The 19,640-nt window shown below is 43.9% G+C and overlaps 1 protein-coding gene across 2 annotated transcripts; it reads right to left on the bottom strand.

The window, feature by feature from the left end:
- Positions 1-3,643: 3,643 nt before the first annotated feature.
- On the bottom strand, positions 3,644-15,671 carry prmt2 (protein arginine methyltransferase 2). 2 transcript variants are annotated; one of them, XM_041868121.2, is made up of 10 exons: positions 15,604-15,671; positions 15,336-15,440; positions 9,806-10,015; positions 9,401-9,562; positions 8,967-9,131; positions 8,520-8,695; positions 7,130-7,259; positions 6,316-6,452; positions 6,054-6,225; positions 3,644-4,005 (listed from the first exon to the last, which is right to left on the bottom strand). In XM_041868121.2, the coding sequence occupies exons 2-10, from the start codon at positions 15,417-15,419 to the stop codon at positions 3,973-3,975; spliced, it is 1,269 nt and encodes a 422-aa protein (XP_041724055.1). In that variant the 5' UTR covers positions 15,420-15,440; positions 15,604-15,671; the 3' UTR covers positions 3,644-3,972. The 2 variants fall into 2 exon arrangements, with proteins under 2 accessions (XP_041724055.1, XP_045066670.1); XM_045210735.1 differs by having other exon boundaries at positions 15,336-15,659.
- Between the last annotated feature and the right edge of the window lie 3,969 nt (positions 15,672-19,640).

The following is a 19,640-nucleotide window of genomic DNA, read 5'->3' as shown; positions in this document are numbered from 1 at the left end:
ATAAAACCCTTTTTACAACAGCAATGTCACAAAGTGCTATACAGAAACCCAGTGTAACAGTTTTGCTTCCGTCCCTCTCCTCGCCCCTACCTGGGCTCGAACCAGGGACCCTCTGCACACATCGACAACAGTCACCCTCGAAGCACCGTTACCCATCGCTCCACAAAAGCCGCGGCCCTTGCAGAGCAAGGGAAACAACTACTTCAAGGTCTCAGAGCGAGTGACGTCACCGATTGAAATGCTACTAGCGCGCACCGCTAACTAGCTAGCCATTTCACACCGGTTACACGCACCCCCCTTTGACCTCCTCCAATGTAACAGTGTTGCTTCCGTCCCTCTCCTCGCCCCTACCTGGGCTTGAACCAGGGACCCTCTGCACACATCGACAACAGTCACCCTCGAAGCACCGTTACCCGTCGCTCCACAAAAGCCGCGGCCCTTGCAAAGCAAGGGAAACAACTACTTCAAGGTCTCAGAGCGAGTGACGTCACAGATTGAAATGCTACTAGCGCGCACCGTTAACTAACTAGCATGGTCCTAGGGCTCAGGTCCTCCGGGAGGGGAGGGAGAGAGAGAGAATTAGAGGGAGAATACTTAAATTCACACAGGACACCGGATAAGACAGGAGAATAACACCAGATATAAATGACTGACCCTAGCCCCCCGGCACATAGACTATTGCCAATAGATACTGGAGGCTGAGACAGGTCGGGAGACACTTTTTAATGCTATTAGTAAAACAGCTGTATCGTTAGATTGGTAAAAGATAGTATTTTTGTTCTGTTTTCAGATTTGAATAGCAGAGAAGTAGAGGAAGATTTATTTGGCTCTAACTTTTTGGGTAAGTTTTTGGGAAAGTGGTCAAAGTAGCTGATGTGTCATAAGTTACATTGTTCACAGTGAATAGAATAGAATGTTGGGAGTCATGATGTCACAATGTGCCCTTTAGAATGCTGAGTAAATTCCATGAAAGTGGATGGAGGACAAAAAGAAAGACAAAAAGCTTAATAGTTTAAAAAGTATAAAAGCTATTAAAAGGTTGTCTACAAGCACACTGGTCTTGACCGCTCTGCTCGTTTTGAAGTCTGAATGACGTTTCGAGCTTAAATGGTGTAAGAGGAGTAGCGTTCCAAATAATAATAATAATAATATAAAGTCAGAAGTATGACGAAGATTTAAACTGGGACGTTTGCTGTCGCAAGTCCCATTAATGATCAACTTGTGTTCTGGACTTGGAGCATAACAATGGGAAAAGAACATCGCACTTCAATCACGGTTCTTGGATCAGAAACGTTTTACAGATTACACTACAAACTTGGATGTATGTGTAAAATTCCTTTATTATGTGGAACGTGCAATTTCTTGCAATTATGGTTGTATTATTTTTATTTATACAAGTTTATAGGGTATTCTACATTCTTAGTTTTGAATTACGCAAACTAATGTGTTTATAGTATTGTTCAATTTTAAGCATGTTCATTATTTGTATTGACCAATTATCACACACTTACAGACTTTCACTGTGTTACTTCTATATGCTATTCAGGGATCTATTCAATCTGTATCACTGAAGCCAATATATATGCAGCGTTTAGCGTGAATGCAGTCTCCGCTAACACGGAAACATTGCATTTAAAGTTTAATCACGCTGTTACGCTGGACTGTAATTTGATTTGTTATTCTAATTCGTTAATTTTTTATTTAACCGGCAGTGTTGTTTTTGGACGCATGAATCACGATGTGAGTCATGTGTCCAAAGGGGGAATTACCAGTCCCCTGGGGCCCTTTGGTAAATATGCAAATTGTTTTGTTCACATGCCTGCCTGTAAAAGGAAAAAATATATGTTGGTAATCGTTGACAGTTAATCCAAGTGGATTGAAGTTTTCCCCGGGTCAAACACTTTCTTACAAATAGCTAGTAATGTCGCTGTACTACAGAATGTATCAGATTGTTGGGTTTGTGGATTGTTACCAGATAGTGCCAAGACTATGCCATGTGGACCAAAGCAGGTAACCTTAGACAAAGCGCTTGACTGGGTAAAGGATAAGGTGTTTTATATGAAGATGTGTATTGTTTGTTTTGTTTTTGTCTTGCTTCAATACAAATCTCACCAGATTGGGTCTGCTGGATCGGGATTTCTCCCTAAGGATGAGCCCTCTAACTCCCTGACCCTGTAACTCTGCGGTGTGATCGCCAAGATGATAGGGGAGTATAAGCCAATTTGCAAAAATGGTTTCAACTGTGTGTTGTTATTCTCTTTGACATTTGCCTTAGACATTTGTATTAAGAATATTGGTAGAAGTAATAATTTGTCATACAGTGAATCAGAAATGCCCTAAACTAAACTGTTGTTCTGGTCTGTCCTCTCTCAAGGTTATGGCGAAGTTGACCATAAATGCTATCTAGATGCATAGAAGGGATAATTCGTCCGAGAACAGTGTCAGCCTCCCCCTGTCTAACCAGCTGAAGTGATGGCGACAAAGGTGTTCACTATGGTCCTTCATCATCTTCTACCTGAAACCGGAGTCCGAGCCAGCAACCTGTGCACAGCATCCAGTCGAAGCTATCAACTGCCTTTTCTCTCATGCCTTTTCTCTCAGGAGTGCGACATGAGTCCACGTGGAGTGAGCATGGAGAGAGATCCCGTTTAAACTTCTCTCATGGTGCTGGTGTACTGGTCGAAAAATGGACAAGACATAATGGACGTTAAAGGATGGTGGCGGCTCAGGTGAGAGATTCGTCTGCTTGGGAAAATCAGAATTATTCCCCAGATATTGAAATCGGGACATTATCAAGGGCCATCTACTTTGAACATGTGCCATTGGGAGGACGAACTGAAACAATATCTGAAGAAGAAAATGAAGAAACTCCAGAAGAATGAGGGCCGGGAATGAGAGGGGTGGTCAACTGTGCGCGTAATTGAGTTAGGCTTGTCCAAAATTGTTTATTTGGGGTATCAGGTTGATATGGAGGTCTGCACACTGCGAAATGTATAGTAATTTAGACAAAAAATGCATTGAGATACCGATCTGTCATTAACACGTCACTCGTGACAAAAGCTCCAGCTGAAATGTCATTGCCAGAATCCATAAATTAAATTGTGTAATGAAGCATATGTGTAACTGTATGAAGCAAAGGTCTTAAGTTAAAACATTATACTGCAATGGTTTTATAGGTAAGAGCTATGGAAACAATATGAGTCTACAGACCCATTGTGTGTATATTTTAGATTGTACAACCCAGAGTGAAGGGTTTGAAAGGATGAAGTGTCTGGTTTTATGTGTTGATTTCGCTTACTTTAATAGAAGTATAGAACCTTTTGATAGAAGCTATAATCGAATGCATACCGTAAAATGTTACGATAATTATCACAGAGTGATAAGAGGAGGGAATGTGAAGGAAAATTGTATGTTTGTGCTTTTCTAATAACTAATTCGACTGGGTTCATGCAAGTGACTGATTGATCGTGCCTGGTAGGAATCCTCACTATCAGTATAAGCAATTTGGCAGTACGCCCAGAACATTGTTTTGAGAACCGAAAGGGATATATCAGTTTCAAGGTCTCAGCTTGGAGAGAAGAAGCCTCGTGAGGTATTGGTTGGTCGATTGCATGAACCAAACGTTAATGATGAATTAAAATAATGAATAATGTAAATCATGCAAATATAACTTGTCTGTGTAAGCAGTATATAAGATAACTAACGGGACTGCCCCGACAGAGCTCCTGACAGACGTGTACTACTTGGTGCATTAAGTTTGTTGGAACCTCTCCAGCTTGCTGATAATAAAGAATGATTCGTTTAAGTTTGACTTGGAGTCCCTGGTGGTAATTTCCACAACACTCCTTATGGAATTGTCATGTTTGGCTTAACAATGACAATGGCGTAGGCAAAGCCACAAACAGATCTGGGACCAGGCTAGTATCAGAGAGGTCTGGCTGCTACATCCTTCAATGATAGCCTGTGATGTCATCATCTCCACATGGGGAAACTCTTTGTCTGGACCTACAGGGAGAACACAGCAACAGGTGAGGTGACACGTCTATAACTTCTTAGATATCTAGATCTACAAAAACACATTATAATCCGTCATTATATTCATGTCACAAGACTGAGAAAGGATGCTTAGTAATTAAGTTACTGTACACACTTCAGGGTGAATCTTTACATCCACTTACAGTGAGGGAAAAAAGTATTTGATCCCCTGCTGATTTTGTATGTTTGCCCACTGACAAAGACATGATCAGTCTATAATTTTAATGGTAGGTTTATTTGAACAGTGAGAGACAGAATAAATTGATTTGCATTTTAATGAGGGAAATAAGTATTTGACCCCTCTGCAAAACATGACTTAGTACTTGGTGGCAAAACCCTTGATGGCAATCACAGAGGTCAGACGTTTCTTGTAGTTGGCCACCAGGTTTGCACACATCTCAGGAGGGATTTTGTTCCACTCCCCTTTGCAGATCTTCTCCAAGTCATTAAGGTTTCGAGGCTGACGTTTGGCAACTCGAACCTTCAGCTCCCTCCACAGATTTTCTATGGGATTAAGGTCTGGAGACTGGCTAGGCCACTCCAGGACCTTAATGTGCTTCTTCTTGAGCCACTCCTTTGTTGCCTTGGCCGTGTGTTTTGGGTCATTGTCATGCTGGAACACCCATCCACGACCCATTTTCAATGCCCTGGCTGAGGGAAGGAGGTTCTCACCCAAGATTTGACGGTACATGGCCCCGTCCATCGTCCCTTTGATGCGGTGAAGTTGTCCTGTCCCCTTAGCAGAAAAACACCCCCAAAGCATAATGTTTCCACCTCCATGTTTGATGGTGGGGATGGTGTTCTTGGGGTCATAGGCAGCATTCCTCCTCCTCCAAACACGGCGAGTTGAGTTGATGGCAAAGAGCTCGATTTTAGTCTCATCTGACCACAACACTTTCACCGAGTTCTCCTCTGAATCATTCAGATGTTCATTGGCAAACTTCAGACGGCCCTGTATATGTGCTTTCTTGAGCAGGGGGACCTTGCGGGCGCTGCAGGATTTCAGTCCTTCACGGCGTAGTGTGTTACCAATTGTTTTCTTGGTGACTATGGTCCCAGCTGCCTTGAGATCATTGACAAGATCCTCCCGTGTAGTTCTGGGCTGATTCCTCACCGTTCTCATGATCATTGCAACTCCACGAGGTGAGATCTTGCATGGAGCCCCAGGCAGAGGGAGATTAACAGTTATTTTGTGTTTCTTCCATTTGCGAATAATCACACCAACTGTTGTCACCTTCTCACCAAGCTGCTTGGCGATGGTCTTGTAGCCCATTTCAGCCTTGTGTAGGTCTACAATCTTGTCCCTGACATCCTTGGAGAGCTCTTTGGTCTTGGCCATGGTGGAGAATTTGGAATCTGATTGATTGATTGCTTCTGTGGACAGGTGTCTTTTATACAGGTAACAAGCTGAGATTAGGAGCACTCCCTTTAAGAGTGTGCTCCTAATCTCAGCTACTTACCTGTATAAAAGACACCTGGGAGCCAGAAATCTTTCTGATTGAGAGGGGGTCAAATACTTATTTCCCTCATTAAAATGCAAATCAATTTATAACATTTTTGACATGCGTTTTTCTGGATTTCTTTGTTGTTATTCTGTCTCTCACTGTTCAATAAACCTACCATTAAAATTATACACTGATCATTTTTGTCAGTGGGCAAACTTACAAAATCAGCAGGGGATCAAATACTTTTTTCCCCTCACTGTAAGTTACATTTTCACTTAGTCATGCATTACTGTCAATGGGAAACTAAGTGAAAAGTTGAGGTAAGCAAACGGCCCCCATGGTTTAACAACACCCCCCACCCCTCCCAATTTGCCAGTTACCCACTAATATGTATAAAAGGGGTATACCTGCAAATAAGTGGTAAATAAGGGGCTGTTTGAAAGAGGGTCATATAAACATTGCCTTGCATTCTTTACAGGTAACATACCACATCTTCTGTCTGAAATGGCTATAAGTGAAAATTTGAGGTAAGTGGGAATTATGATTCACCCATAAAAGAGAGAGGATATTTGCCTTGCAGTTTCCTGTTTCCTCTGTGCTGCTGATGCTCCATTGGATGGTAACGGTCATGTGACGTCTCCAGATGGGGTTCCGGTGTAGAAGGATGGTTCCAGACACCGTCTCTCCACCGAGCAGCGAGATTGGCCTGTCCAACATGAACAGAGTCTGCTTCCAGTGGGTTGGCCTGATGGAGGGAAGAGGGCGGGGCTGATATCACATTGGCTGTACTGATTGTGAAAGCTGTTAGGGCCCAGTGTCTACCTCCACTACTTACTCAGAGTAGGGCCCAGTGTCTAACGCCAATGTGGTTTTGTCTCTCTCCAGGCTCTGGAACTGAACTCTGAACCAGGAAGTGAACCCGTGGAACGTCCCGGCCTTTTCCACGACGAAGGTAAACTGGCCCCTCAGCTCCTAGACAGGTAACACGTTGACTTACATCAGTGTGTGTAAATTACATGTAATTATATTGTTTTACACCATGGCATTGTTGAATACTCCTTTCTGATTGGCTTGAAGGGCATTCTAGAGCGTGCATTATTTCCCTATAGCGCACTGTATATTTGTACGGTAGAAATCAATGGCTATAGTTCATTTCTACATGTTTTGTTTGAGCTGCTTTTGAAAGCAAAAGTCGAATTGAAAACAGTATTGGTATTGTTGAATTATATTTTCATAATACCAAGCTAGGTCTGATGGTTTGGTTAGCTATTATTATTATTATTATTACTAAACTAGCAAGTCTGTTTGTTTGGTTACCACAGCAACTACTGTAGCTGTCTAGTAAACTTGCTAGCTACTTCAGTGGATGTTGAACACATTTCTACTGGTAAATGAACACATTTCTATCTGCAAATGAACACATTTCTAGTGGCAAATGTGTTAAATTATATCCATGGTATAAAAGGGATAATCAACTCGGGGCTCTAAACATTCTCTGGAAAATAATGCAACTCTGTGGAAGTTCAGAACACACCTTCCACTTTGTTTATTATTTTCCATAGAATGCATAGCCCCTCGTTGATTATCCCTTACATATACACTCCGTATATGATCCAGTATCAGATCTGTGAGAAGCAGACGTACTATACCTCTAGATCTGTAACATGCAGCGTGAGCATGTCCAGAGTGATGACATCACAGGGGTTGGCCAGGCAGTCTTCAGGCTGGAGTAGGTGGCTGAACCTGGGCCTGGAGAAGAACTCTGACTGGGCCAGGGATCTGGAGGGCGGGGCCAGTCACATTAACTAACCACTCACAGCCTCTCAATATTGTTTAATGACAGACTTACCCGATTGGTTTGGTTGTTTAATTTGCACTGTAAAGACTGGAGAGTAGCTGACACAGCAATTTTAAGTTTGTTGTTTGACTTTACCATAGATGTTACGGTTACCACTTCTTCTTTTTTTAGTTTTTATATATTATTATTTATTTTTACCCCTTTTTCTCCCCAATTTCGTGATATCCAATTGATCGTTACAGTCTTGTCCCATCGCTGGAACTGCTGTTAGGACTCGGGAGAGGCGAAGGTCGAGAGCCATGCGTCCTCCGAAACACGACCCCGCCAAGCCGCACTGCTTCTTGACACACTGCTCGCTTAACCCGGATGCCAGCCGCACCAATGTGTCGGAGGAAACACCGTACAGCTGGTGACCAAAGTCAGCGTGCATGCGCCCGGCCGCCACAAGGAGTCGCTAGAGCGCGATGGGACAAGGACATCCCAGCCGGTCAAACCCTCCCCGGACGACGCTGGGCAATTGTGCGCCACCTCATGGGTCTCCCGGTCTCGGCCGGCTGCGACACAGCCCGGGATCGAACCCGGATCTGTAGTGACGCCTCTAGCACTGCGATGCAGTGCCATAGACCGCTGCTCCACTCGGGAGGCCCAATGCTTATCACTTCACACCAAACTACACCCTTGCCACCAAGAGAGAGCTTGCTAGACACAGATTAAGCCTAGTCCTGGACTAAAAAGCAAGTGCTTCTTAGTTCAGTATTTGTATAGGCTTAATCTATGTCTGGAAAAACGACCCCAAAAGTATTGTAGTTAAAACTTACTGTCCATAGTGTTGTCACTACTGTAGTTGCATCACTGTGACATCACACCTGACAGACAGTCTCACTACTGAAACCCTCCACATTGGAAATAAACAAACAGTTACATACACTCCTAGTTTACACCTGACTAACACCTCAGGACAACTCATGTCATTGAAAACAAATGACAAAACAGGCAAAAGCGTCATATGAAAAACAAACTAAGAATACTTATATAACAACTACAGCTCCATTAACTGATCACATCAAGGATTACATTGAGAGAACTCAAATGAACATGGTCAGTCAGACCCATAGAAATAGAATCATGATAATACAAAAATAATGAATTAGAATCACCATGGTCAGAGGCTCCAGGCCTGTTCTAGTGATTCTATTTCTATGGTCTGACCACTGGGGCTGAACCCCAGCTTTGGATCTTACTGGAGGGCAGTGAAGTCCAGTCCGTAGGGCTGCTCCCAGAAGCCCATCCTCTCTGTGTAGTAGTCCAGGGCCTGACAGGGGACCAGGCAGAGAGTGGCCCCAGAGGGCCACATCATCCCCCCCTCTCTCAGCCAGCGGTCCCGCGCCTGCAACACCGACTCCACCATGAACTCAAACTAGAGGAGAGAGACAGTTATAATTTAAACACCAGAACAGGGTCGTATTCACTAGTAAGCATATGCGCCAAAACAGGGACGGACTACCTGAATTTATCCAATAAGATATGCTTGTTTTCATTTTCCATTGCAAAATGTTTTGTTATGGTGGAGATCAGGAGATGGGAATCAAGAAGTTTCTCAATCACAGAAGTGTTTATGAAACAATGGTGTTAGTGGATTCAGAGGTTAAAACAATAACTCATAGTCCTAGCAGCATACAGTTCCCTACCAGCAGACAGTTGCCCATCCACTCTGAGATCAGGATGTCTACTCTGCCTGGTAGCTCCAGCTCCTCAGCCCGACCCTGGAAGACTGTCACTACCTCCTCACAGCCGTTCTGCCTCACCAGGGTCTCAGTGTATTCTGCTATGGAGCTGGCCTCCACTGCATACACCTACAGAACAACACAACACAACACAAGACTTAATACACTTACAGGACAGAACAGGAGTTTCATACACCTACAGCACAAAAGTATGGCGTTTGAATGTACATTGTACACTAGATGGAGGTATAGGCATCGTAATATGAACACAAGGCTCAAAATAAAAGTTAACTGCTATCCGGCACTAAACATTAATTTAATAAAATATCTTAGACTTTTATCTGCGACATGAATAGTTACTGATTATAATAATATATATATAATATTGATATTCTTACAGCTTTGGGCTGGGCCAGGCGGGCACAGAAGAGGCTGATGACTCCGGTGCCACAGCCCAAATCCATAACCACCTTCCCCCTGAGGGGGGCGCTGTTGGTCAGGATCACCTGGCGGTACGCCTCTGTCCTCGCTCGGTCACTCATCATCTCCAGTTGAAGCCTCTGGGTCAGCAGAAACAAAGACAACAATATCTGCAAATGTTGCATAGGCTGCCTCCCAAATGGCACCTGCTTCCCTATATAGTGCACTATAGGGAATTAGGGTGCCATTTGGGACACATGTGGGCCCTGGTCAAAAGTAGTGAACTATATATTTAAAAGGATGCCATTTGGGATGCAAACAATATCACTGTGTAGAAATTAATGTATTGTTAACTAGGAAGAGAGAGAGACAAGAAGAAAAACCAGTGTTCCATAGCTGCCAAAGTACTCTTCATCCTGCCAGGGGTCCTCTGAGGTGTCCTCCGCCACACCTTGTTTTAGGTAACTGTCCTCCACACCTTGTTTCAGGTAACTGGATGGAACATAGCCACAGAGGCCTCCTAGCTCCGCCCACCACCAGTCAGCTGACGTCTTAGTGTGGACCAGCATCCTGTCTCCAGCTCTGAAACTCAGCTGGGGTCAGAGGGGGTTAGGGTTAAGGTCAGCTGGGGTCAGAGACAGACATATACACATAGACATAAAGCAGGGGTCAGAGACAGACATACACATACTGTAGACATACAGCAGGGGTCAGAGACAGACATAGACATACAGTATAGACATACATACATGTATGCTAAGACATACAAAATACGATTGTTAATCTTTCTAGGCATACACATCATTGGTTCGGATGTGATGATCAAAGTATGAGGGGATCTCAGGCATTCTAGTGTAGTTACAGTGAGGGAAAAAAGTATTTGATCCCCTGCTGATTTTGTACGTTTGCCCACTGACAAAGAAATGATCAGTCTATAATTTTAATGGTAGGTTTATTTGAACAGTGAGAGACAGAATAACAACAACAAAATCCAGAAAAACGCATGTCAAAAATGTTATAAATTGATTTGCATTTTAATGAGGGAAATAAGTACACTGCTCAAAAAAATTAAGGGAACACTAAAATAACACATCCTAGATCTGAATGAATGAAATAATCTTATTAAATACTTTTTTTCTTTACATAGTTGAATGTGCTGACAACAAAATCACACAAAAATTATCAATGGAAATCAAATTTATCAACCCATGGAGGTCTGGATTTGGAGTCCCCCTCAAAATTAAAGTGGAAAACCACACTACAGGATGATCCAACTTTGATGTAATGTCCTTAAAACAAGTCAAAATGAGGCTCAGTAGTGTGTGTGGGCTCCACGTGCCTGTATGACCTCCCTACAACACCTGGGCATGCTCCTGATGAGGTGGCGGATGGTCTCCTGAGGGATCTCCTCCCAGACCTGGACTAAAGCATCCGCCAACTCCTGGACAGTCTGTTGTGCAATGTGGCGTTGGTGGATGGAGCGAGACATGATGTCCCAGATGTGCTCAATTGGATTCAGGTCTGGGGAACGGGCGGGCCAGTCCATAGCATCAATGCCTTCCTCTTGCAGGAACTGCTGACACACTCCAGCCACATGAGGTCTAGCATTGTCTTGCATTAGGAGGAACCCAGGGCCAACCGCACCAGCATATGGTCTCACAAGGGGTCTGAGGATCTCATCTCGGTACCTAATGGCAGTCAGGCTACCTCTGGCGAGCACATGGAGGGCTGTGCGGCCCCCCCAAAGAAATGCCACCCCACACCATGACTGACCCACCGCCAAACCGGTCATGCTGGAGGATGTTGCAGGCAGCAGAACGTTCTCCACGGCGTCTCCAGACTCTGTCACATGTGCTCAGTGTGAACCTGCTTTCATCTGTGTAGAGCACAGGGCGCCAGTGGCGAATTTGCCAATCTTGGTGTTCTCTGGCAAATGCCAAACGTCCTGCACAGTGTTGGGCTGTAAGCACAACCCCCACCTGTGGACGTCGGGCCCTCATACCACCCTCATGGAGTCTGTTTCTGACCGTTTGAGCAGACACATGCACATTTGTGGCCTGCTGGAGGTAATTTTGCAGGGCTCTGGCAGTGCTCCTCCTGCTCCTCCTTGCACAAAGGCGGAGGTAGCAGTCCTGCTGCTGGGTTGTTGCCCTCCTACGGCCTCCTCCACGTCTCCTGATGTACTGGCCTGTCTCCTGGTAGCGCCTCCATGCTCTGGACACTACGCTGACAGACACAGCAAACCTTCTTGCCACAGCTCGCATTGATGTGCCATCCTGGATGAGCTGCACTACCTGAGCCACTTGTGTGGGTTGTAGACTCCGTCTCAGGCTACCACTAGAGTGAAAGCACCGCCAGCATTCAAAAGTGACCAAAACATCAGCCAGGAAGCATAGGAACTGACAAGTGGTCTGTGGTCACCACCTGCAAAACCAGTCCTTTATTGGGGGTGTCTTGCTAATTGCCTAGAATTTCCACCTGTTGTCTATTCAATTTGCACAACAGCATGTGAAATGTATTGTCAATCAGTGTTGCTTACTAAGTGGACAGTTTGATTTCACAGAAGTGTGATTGACTTGGAGTTACATTGTGTTGTTTAAGTGTTCCATTTATTTTTTTGAGCAGTGTATTTGACCCCCTCTCAATCAGAAAGATTTCTGGCTCCCAGGTGTCTTTTATACAGGTAACGAGCTGAGATTAGGAGCACATTCTTAAAGGGAGTAATCCTAATCTCAGTTTGTTACCTGTATAAAGGACACCTGTCCACAGAAGCAATCAATCAATCAGATTCCAAACTCTCCACCATGGCCAAGACCAAAGAGCTCTCCAAGGATGTCAGGGACAAGATAGTAGACCTACACAAGGCTGGAATGGGCTACAAGACCATCGCCAAGCAGCTTGTTGAGAAGGTGACAACAGTTGGTGCGATTATTCGCAAATGGAAGAAACACAAAATAACTGTCAATCTCCCTCGGCCTGGGGCTCCATGCAAGATCTCACCTCGTGGAGTTGCAATGATCATGAGAACGGTGAGGAATCAGCCCAGAACTACACGGGAGGATCTTGTCAATGATCTCAAGGCAGCTGGGACCATAGTCACCAAGAAAACAATTGGTAACACACTACGCCGTGAAGGAATGAAATCCTGCAGCGCCCGCAAGGTCCCCCTGCTCAAGAAAGCACATATACATGCCCGTCTGAAGTTTGCCAATGAACATCTGAATTATTCGGAGGAGAACTGGGTGAAAGTGTTGTGGTCAGATGAGACCAAAATGGAGCTCTTTGGCATCAACTCAACTCGCCGTGTTTGGAGGAGGAGGAATGCTGCCTATGACCCCAAGAACACCATCCCCACCGTCAAACATGGAGGTGGAAACATTATGCTTTGGGGGTGTTTTTCTGCTAAGGGGACAGGACAACTTCACCGCATCAAAGGGACGATGGACGGGGCCACGTACCGTCAAATCTTGGGTGAGAACCTCCTTCCCTCAGCCAGGGCATTGAAAATGGGTCATGGATGGGTATTCCAGCATGACAATGACCCAAAACACACGGCCAAGGCAACAAAGGAGTGGCTCAAGAAGAAGCACATTAAGGTCCTGGAGTGGCCTAGCCAGTCTCCAGACCTTATTCCCATAGAAAATCTGTGGAGGGAGCTGAAGGTTCGAGTTGCCAAACGTCAGCCTCGAAACCTTAATGACTTGGAGAAGATCTGCAAAGAGGAGTGGGACAGAATCCCTCCTGAGATGTGTGCAAACCTGGTGGCCAACTACAAGAAACGTCTGACCTCTGTGATTGCCAACAAGGGTTTTGCCACCAAGTACTAAGTCATGTTTTGCAGAGGGGTCAAATAATTATTTCCCTCATTAAAATGCAAATCAATTTATAAAATTTTTTACATGCGTTTTTCTGGATTTTGTTGTTGTTATTGGTGTGGGGTGGCATTTCTTTGGGGGGCCGCACAGCCCTCCATGTGCTCGCCAGAGGTATCCTGACTGCCATTAGGTACCGAGATGAGATCCTCAGACCCCTTGTGAGACCATATGCTGGTGCGGTTGGCCCTGGGTTCCTCCTAATGCAAGACAATGCTAGACCTCATGTGGCTGGAGTGTGTCAGCAGTTCCTGCAAGAGGAAGGCATTGATGCTATGGACTGGCCCGCCCGTTCCCCAGACCTGAATCCAATTGAGCACATCTGGGACATCATGTCTCGCTCCATCCACCAACGCCACATTGCACCACAGACTGTCCAGGAGTTGGCGGATGCTTTAGTCCAGGTCTGGGAGGAGATCCCTCAGGAGACCATCCGCCACCTCATCAGGAGCATGCCCAGGTGTTGTAGGGAGGTCATACAGGCACGTGGAGGCCACACACACTACTGAGCCTCATTTTGACTTGTTTTAAGGACATTACATCAAAGTTGGATCAGCCTGTAGTGTGGTTTTCCACTTTAATTTTGAGGGTGACTCCAAATCCAGACCTCCATGGGTTGATAAATTTGATTTCCATTGATAATTTTTGTGTGATTTTGTTGTCAGCACATTCAACTATGTAAAGAAAAAAAGTATTTAATAAGATTATTTCATTCATTCAGATCTAGGATGTGTTATTTTAGTGTTCCCTTTATTTTTTTGAGCAGTGTACTTATTTCCCTCATTAAAAATGCAAATCAATTTATAACATTTTTTAGATGCGTTTTTCTGGATTTTGTTGTTGTTATTCTGTCTCTCACTGTTCAAATAAACCTACCATTAAAATGATAGACTGATCATGTCTTTGTCAGTGGGCAAACGTACAAAATCAGCAGGGGATCAAATACTTTTTTCCCTCACTCTAGTATGGTCATTTAAAGCCACACCCTTAAAGAGTGGACCACCTACAAAAATTTTAACAATGGAGCAAATGCATCCCAATTATACTGGACAAAAATATAAACGCTAAATGCAACAATTCCAAAGATTTTACTGAGTCACAGTTCATATAAGGAAATCAGTCAATTGAAATGAATTAATTAGGCCCTAATCTATGGATTTCACATGATTGGGCAGGGGCGCAGCCATGGGTAGGCCTTGGAGGGCATAGGCCCACCCACTGGGGAGCCAGGCCCAGCCAATCAGAATAGGTTTTTCCCCATAAAAGGGCTTTATTACAGAAATACTCCTCAGTTTCATCAGCTGTCCGGGTGGCTGGTCTCAGATGATCCCACAGGTGAAGAAGCCGGATGTGGAGGTCCGCGGCTGGCATGGTTACATGTGGTCTGCGGTTGTGAGTCCGGTTGGACGTACTGTCAAATTCTCTAAAACGACGTTGGAGGCGGCTTATGGTAGAGAAATGAACATTCAATGCTCTGGCAACAGCTCTGGTGGACATTCCTGCAGTCAGCATGCCAATTGCACGCTCCCTCAAAACTTGAGGCATCTGTGGCATTGTGTTGTGTGACAAAATTGCACATTTTAGAGTGTCCTTTTTTGCCCCCAGCACAAGGTGCAACTGTGTAATGAACATGCTGTTTCATCAGCTTCTTGATAAGCCACACCTGTCAGGTGGATGGATTATCTTGGCAAAAGAGAAATGTTCACTAACAGGAATGTAAACAAATTTGTGCACAAAATTGGAGAAAAATAAGCTTTTTGTGCATATGGAACATTTCTGGGATCTTTTATTTCAGCTCATGAAACATGGGACCAACACTTTACATGTTGCATTTATATTTTTCTTCAGTATACATTGTAACATGCCTACTTGATTTCTATGATACATCTAGTTCTCACGGAATGACTTTCCATGAGAGCAAGATCATTTTTTTGTTTCTTAGTTTTTTATTTTCTACAGGATGTGTTTTAAAGTTATAACTGCTCTACTACTCTACTTTATAACATTCGATAATAAAGTTTATCTCCAGACAGTCACCCACCTGGTAGCTGCCGCAGCTCGTGAAATCAGACAGTCCTATAAACTCCTCTGGTGGATTGGTGTCATCTTCATCCTCCTGATGCATCCTGATCGAATCATCAACTTTCTAAAACAATCAAAACTTCAGGCTGGAGGTTGTTTCCACAAACTTATATAATAACTTAATGACTGACTATAGCTAAGTTCGTTTGCTAACCGTTAGCAAGTCTCGTGCAGACATATATTGGTACTGCGATCTAAAGGTAATAAAAAGCAGCATGATATTTCACCTTTTTATGTTAAGTTACTGTTAAGTTACACTCGACGAACAGCCAGCTGTGTTTATTTCCGGGTTCAGGCTTTCATGTAATGTACTTCTCTAATTGGCTACGTTCATGTGTTCGTTAGAAATAGGGGCGGGACCTACCTGAATTTGTCCAATCGTTTTGCTCCGATTGCTTCCGTGGAATATTTTCCAGTACACGGCACACTGACGTCACGCACAGACGCGCGCGACTCTTGGCGGCAGGAAGAAAGCCATCGCCACCTGCATCCATTCAACATAGCCTAGATTTACGTTTTTATTACTTCTAAAGTAAATCATTTTAGTGGGGGTTCTCATACGCTTACAATGATGTTTTGATTCTTGCTTGAACAGTCACTAAGATTATATCTGGTTGTGATCTTTTCAAAATAACTATTTTGGATGCAGCAGTTGTTAGCTAGAATGCTAACGCTCATTGATATATAGGCTGTAGCAAAAGCTAGCCAAATAGCCATTTTACTGGTTGAAGTTGAAGTGTTTTTAAGTATAATGCAGTTGATTTGTGATGATGACACAAACATTATATAAAGCAGGAAATTAATACAAGCCTTAAAATTAAATTAGAATCCAAAAGTACTCTAGTGTGGCGCAGCGGTCTAAGGCACTGCATTGCAGTGTTTGAGGCGTCACTACAGCCCCGGGTTTGATCCCAGGCTGTGTCACAGCCGGCCGTGACTGGGAGACCCATGAGGTGGCGCACAATTGGCCGGCTGGAATTTCCTTGTCCCATCGTGCGCTAACGACTCCATGTGGTGGGCTGGGCGCCTGCAAGCTGACTTCGGTCGCCAGCTGGACGGTGTTTCCTCCGACACATTGGTGCGGCTGGCTTCCGGTTTAAGCAAGCAGTGTGTCAAGAAGCAGGGCGGCTTGGCAGGGTCGTGTTTCGGAGGACGCATGGCTCTCGACCTTCGCCTCTCCCGAGTCCATAGGTGAGTTGCAGCGATGGGACAAGTCTGTAACTACCAATTGGATATCACGAAAAAGGGGTAAAAAAGATTCCAAAAGTAGTGTGAAATGCACTCATAAGCAACATGTAAATAGAGGTTTTTTCCCCCTGGCGTTCTATAAGAACTCCCCTTTGTTCTGCCACCAACTTGAGCGCATCGCCCTCGTGCGGCAATGTTTGCAAATACAGAAACGGGTCTTTGGTTCTTAAATGGTAAAATGTTTCTGTAATGAATAAGGGTCCCAGTACGTTTCGTTATTTTGATTTCCGAGTCAAAACGGAGAGTGGAAAATCTGAAATCGATTTGTTTTCTCATTTATTGTGTCAAGACTTGACATGGAATAACAGAAAACAATTAACAACAAAATGTATACAATTTTTGAATTTCGTTTTTCGTTTTGTTCATACCCGGAAGTACACGCCCCCTCATAGAATATGCACAGGGCTTAGGGGGTGTATTTACAGCCTAGGTTGGCAGCACAAAGAAAGGATTAGGCTGTGTGAGTGTGACAGGAAGATACAAATACGAATGTTAGCTAAGATGCAGAACAACAACTGAACAAAGTTGGCTTGCACTAGCTGGCTAACTAGCACTAGCTGGCTACTGACTACCTAGCAGGCCAGAGCTACCTGCTGCAGAATGGTCAGATTTCTCCATTACTTTCTGTAGCTAACTTAGCTATACTGAACAAAAATATAAATGCAACATGTTGGTCCCATGTTTTTATGCATGCTCGTCGTCCTCACCAGAGTTGTAACCGACTTCAGTGGGCAAATGCTCACCTTCGATGGCCACTGGCACGCTGGAGAAGTGTGCTTTTCACGGATGAATCCCAGTTTCAACTGTACCCGGCAGATGCCAGACAGCGTGTATGCTGTCGTGTGGGCGAGCGGTTTGCTGATGTCAACGTTGTGAACTGAGTGCCCCATGGTGGCGGTGGGGTTATGGTATGGGCAGGCATAAGCTACGGACAACGAACACATTTGCATTTTATTGATGGCATTTTGAATGCAAAGAGATACCGTGGAGAGATCGTGAGGCTCATTGTCGTGCCATTCATCCGCCGCCATCACCTCATGTTTCAGCATGATAATACACGGATCCATGTCGCAAGGATCTGTACACTAAAAATGTCACCCATTGTGCATGTTTGGGATGCTATCGATTGACGTGTACGACAGCGTGTTCCGTCAATTTCCAGCAACTTCATACAGCTGTCATGACTCTCCCAAGATAATGGCTGACAACAACCAGACCCTCTTATCCACAGGGGGTGGGGCTGTGCCGGTCTTGACACCTTAATACTGCCATAAATTAGAGATAGGAGAATCTATCTCTGGCCCTGTAGTATGGTGAAAGGAATGTCCTTTGTTTCAGAGACTTTTGCCGCCCAAAACTTCAACATCCAACAATGAACATTGAGACAATATATTTCATCATCTAAATGTTGGGAATGATGAGAAATGGAATATGAAAAATTAATGTCTATTTTTTATGTCATTAAAAATTGTATAAAGGTGTTATAACGAAAACATTGTGACTTGAAGAGCTTTTACACTGTGTATATCAGGTTTACATCCTTTACCTTGTGTAGAAAATATCAAGGAGGAAGACAATGTTTCATGAAGATAGGAATGTGATTTTAGCTTTCTAACAAAATCATAGTGATAATAATACTTTTGCCTCGTAACTAGCCACGCCCGAGGGAGCTCAGAGAGCGTGTCAGTATGACAGAAACGCCCCTCTTTACCAGAGTGCATAAAAGACTGAGATAAGAATGATCAGATCAGACGGACCTCAAGCTGCAGCTTTTGTCCATATTGGTCCCGACCCTGAAAATCAACACGAGCTGAAGACAACAAAGTTGCCTCCACTAACAATCAATGTTACGGCTGAGTAGCTGTTGTAAGTACTGTATTTAAGAAGGTGAATTTAAGTGGGACCATCCTGTTACTCTCTTCAAACCATCGTCTACTACACTGCTCTCATCACCCCATAGGGGATCATCGACACGGCTGATTAGCCGTCCTCAGAAGACCACTTCCAGAACGAGTGAAAGTAAACAGACGACTAAGAAGAAGGACATTGTGACCTCTTGTGGACAATCTGAACCTTACATCTGAACCTTACATCTAAAAGGCCATCCGAAAAGAGAAGGCCCAATCGACCCTTCCCACGAAGGCCTGGGTCCAACAGAGACAACGAAGACAAACACGTAAATACATGCATTACTTCTTACCAAATGGGCAGCAGTTCTTGGCAAATTATTAGGATTACTATGAGTATAGGTCCATGTGTATCCAATTGTTTTCTCTCGCTCTCTCTCTCTCTTTAAATCGCCATCTTTTGTAACAAGTGTCATATTGTGTGTAGTCCGCTAGGGACCCGTTTTCATTGCATTAAGTTTCTAATCCCTACCTATACCGTGTATGTGTTTGTATCTTGTGTTATCATTTTTAATTAGTTAGTAAATAAATAATTAAATCAATTTGTGTGGTACGGAATGATCAGTAAGACCTGGGTTTGTGCAGACTTAAAGAGCCTACGACTTTCAGAACGAGACTGATATGAGGTAAATGATTAATAAATGACTGTTAAATGATAAGAGATATCTAGATATCTTTAGAGTTCATTCGGGAAACGGTAACTCGTTAAACAACTTTTCCCGTGGTGCCCCACATTCCTAATTAGTTAATTGTTACATGATTAATTTAATCTAGTAACAATTAAACATAGTAGGTAATTATTCGATAAATAATAGTAATCACAATAATGAAAGGCACGTCACGACACAGCCATTGAAGAGGAGTGGGACAACATTCCACAGGCCACAATCAACAGCCTGATCAACTCTATGCGAAGGAAATGTGTCAAGGAAATGTGTCGCGCTGCATGAGGCAAATGGTGGTCACAACAGATACTGACTGGTTTTCTGATCCAACAGATGCATATCTGTATTCCCAGTCATGTGCAATCCATAGATTAGGGCCTAATTAATTAATTTATATTGACTGATTTCCTTATATGAACTGTAACTCAGTAAAATCTTTCAAAT

This window comes from Coregonus clupeaformis, chromosome 4 (assembly GCF_020615455.1).
Source record: "Coregonus clupeaformis isolate EN_2021a chromosome 4, ASM2061545v1, whole genome shotgun sequence".
Lineage (NCBI taxonomy): Eukaryota > Metazoa > Chordata > Actinopteri > Salmoniformes > Salmonidae > Coregonus > Coregonus clupeaformis.
This window is presented reverse-complemented; position numbering and strand designations above follow the sequence as displayed.

What these genes read in the sequence shown, in the direction of transcription:
- prmt2 (XM_041868121.2), bottom strand. Translation starts at nt 15,419, where the DNA reads ATGCATCAGGAGGATGAAGATGACACCAATCCACCAGAGGAGTTTATA. An exon ending in TTGGCAGCTATGGAACACTG is followed by an intron (nt 9,563 to 9,805) that starts GTTTTTCTTCTT and finishes CTGCTGACCCAG; the next exon opens with AGGCTTCAACTGGAGATGAT. An exon ending in TGCATGTTACAGATCTAGAG is followed by an intron (nt 6,453 to 7,129) that starts GTATAGTACGTC and finishes TTACCTGTCTAG; the next exon opens with GAGCTGAGGGGCCAGTTTAC.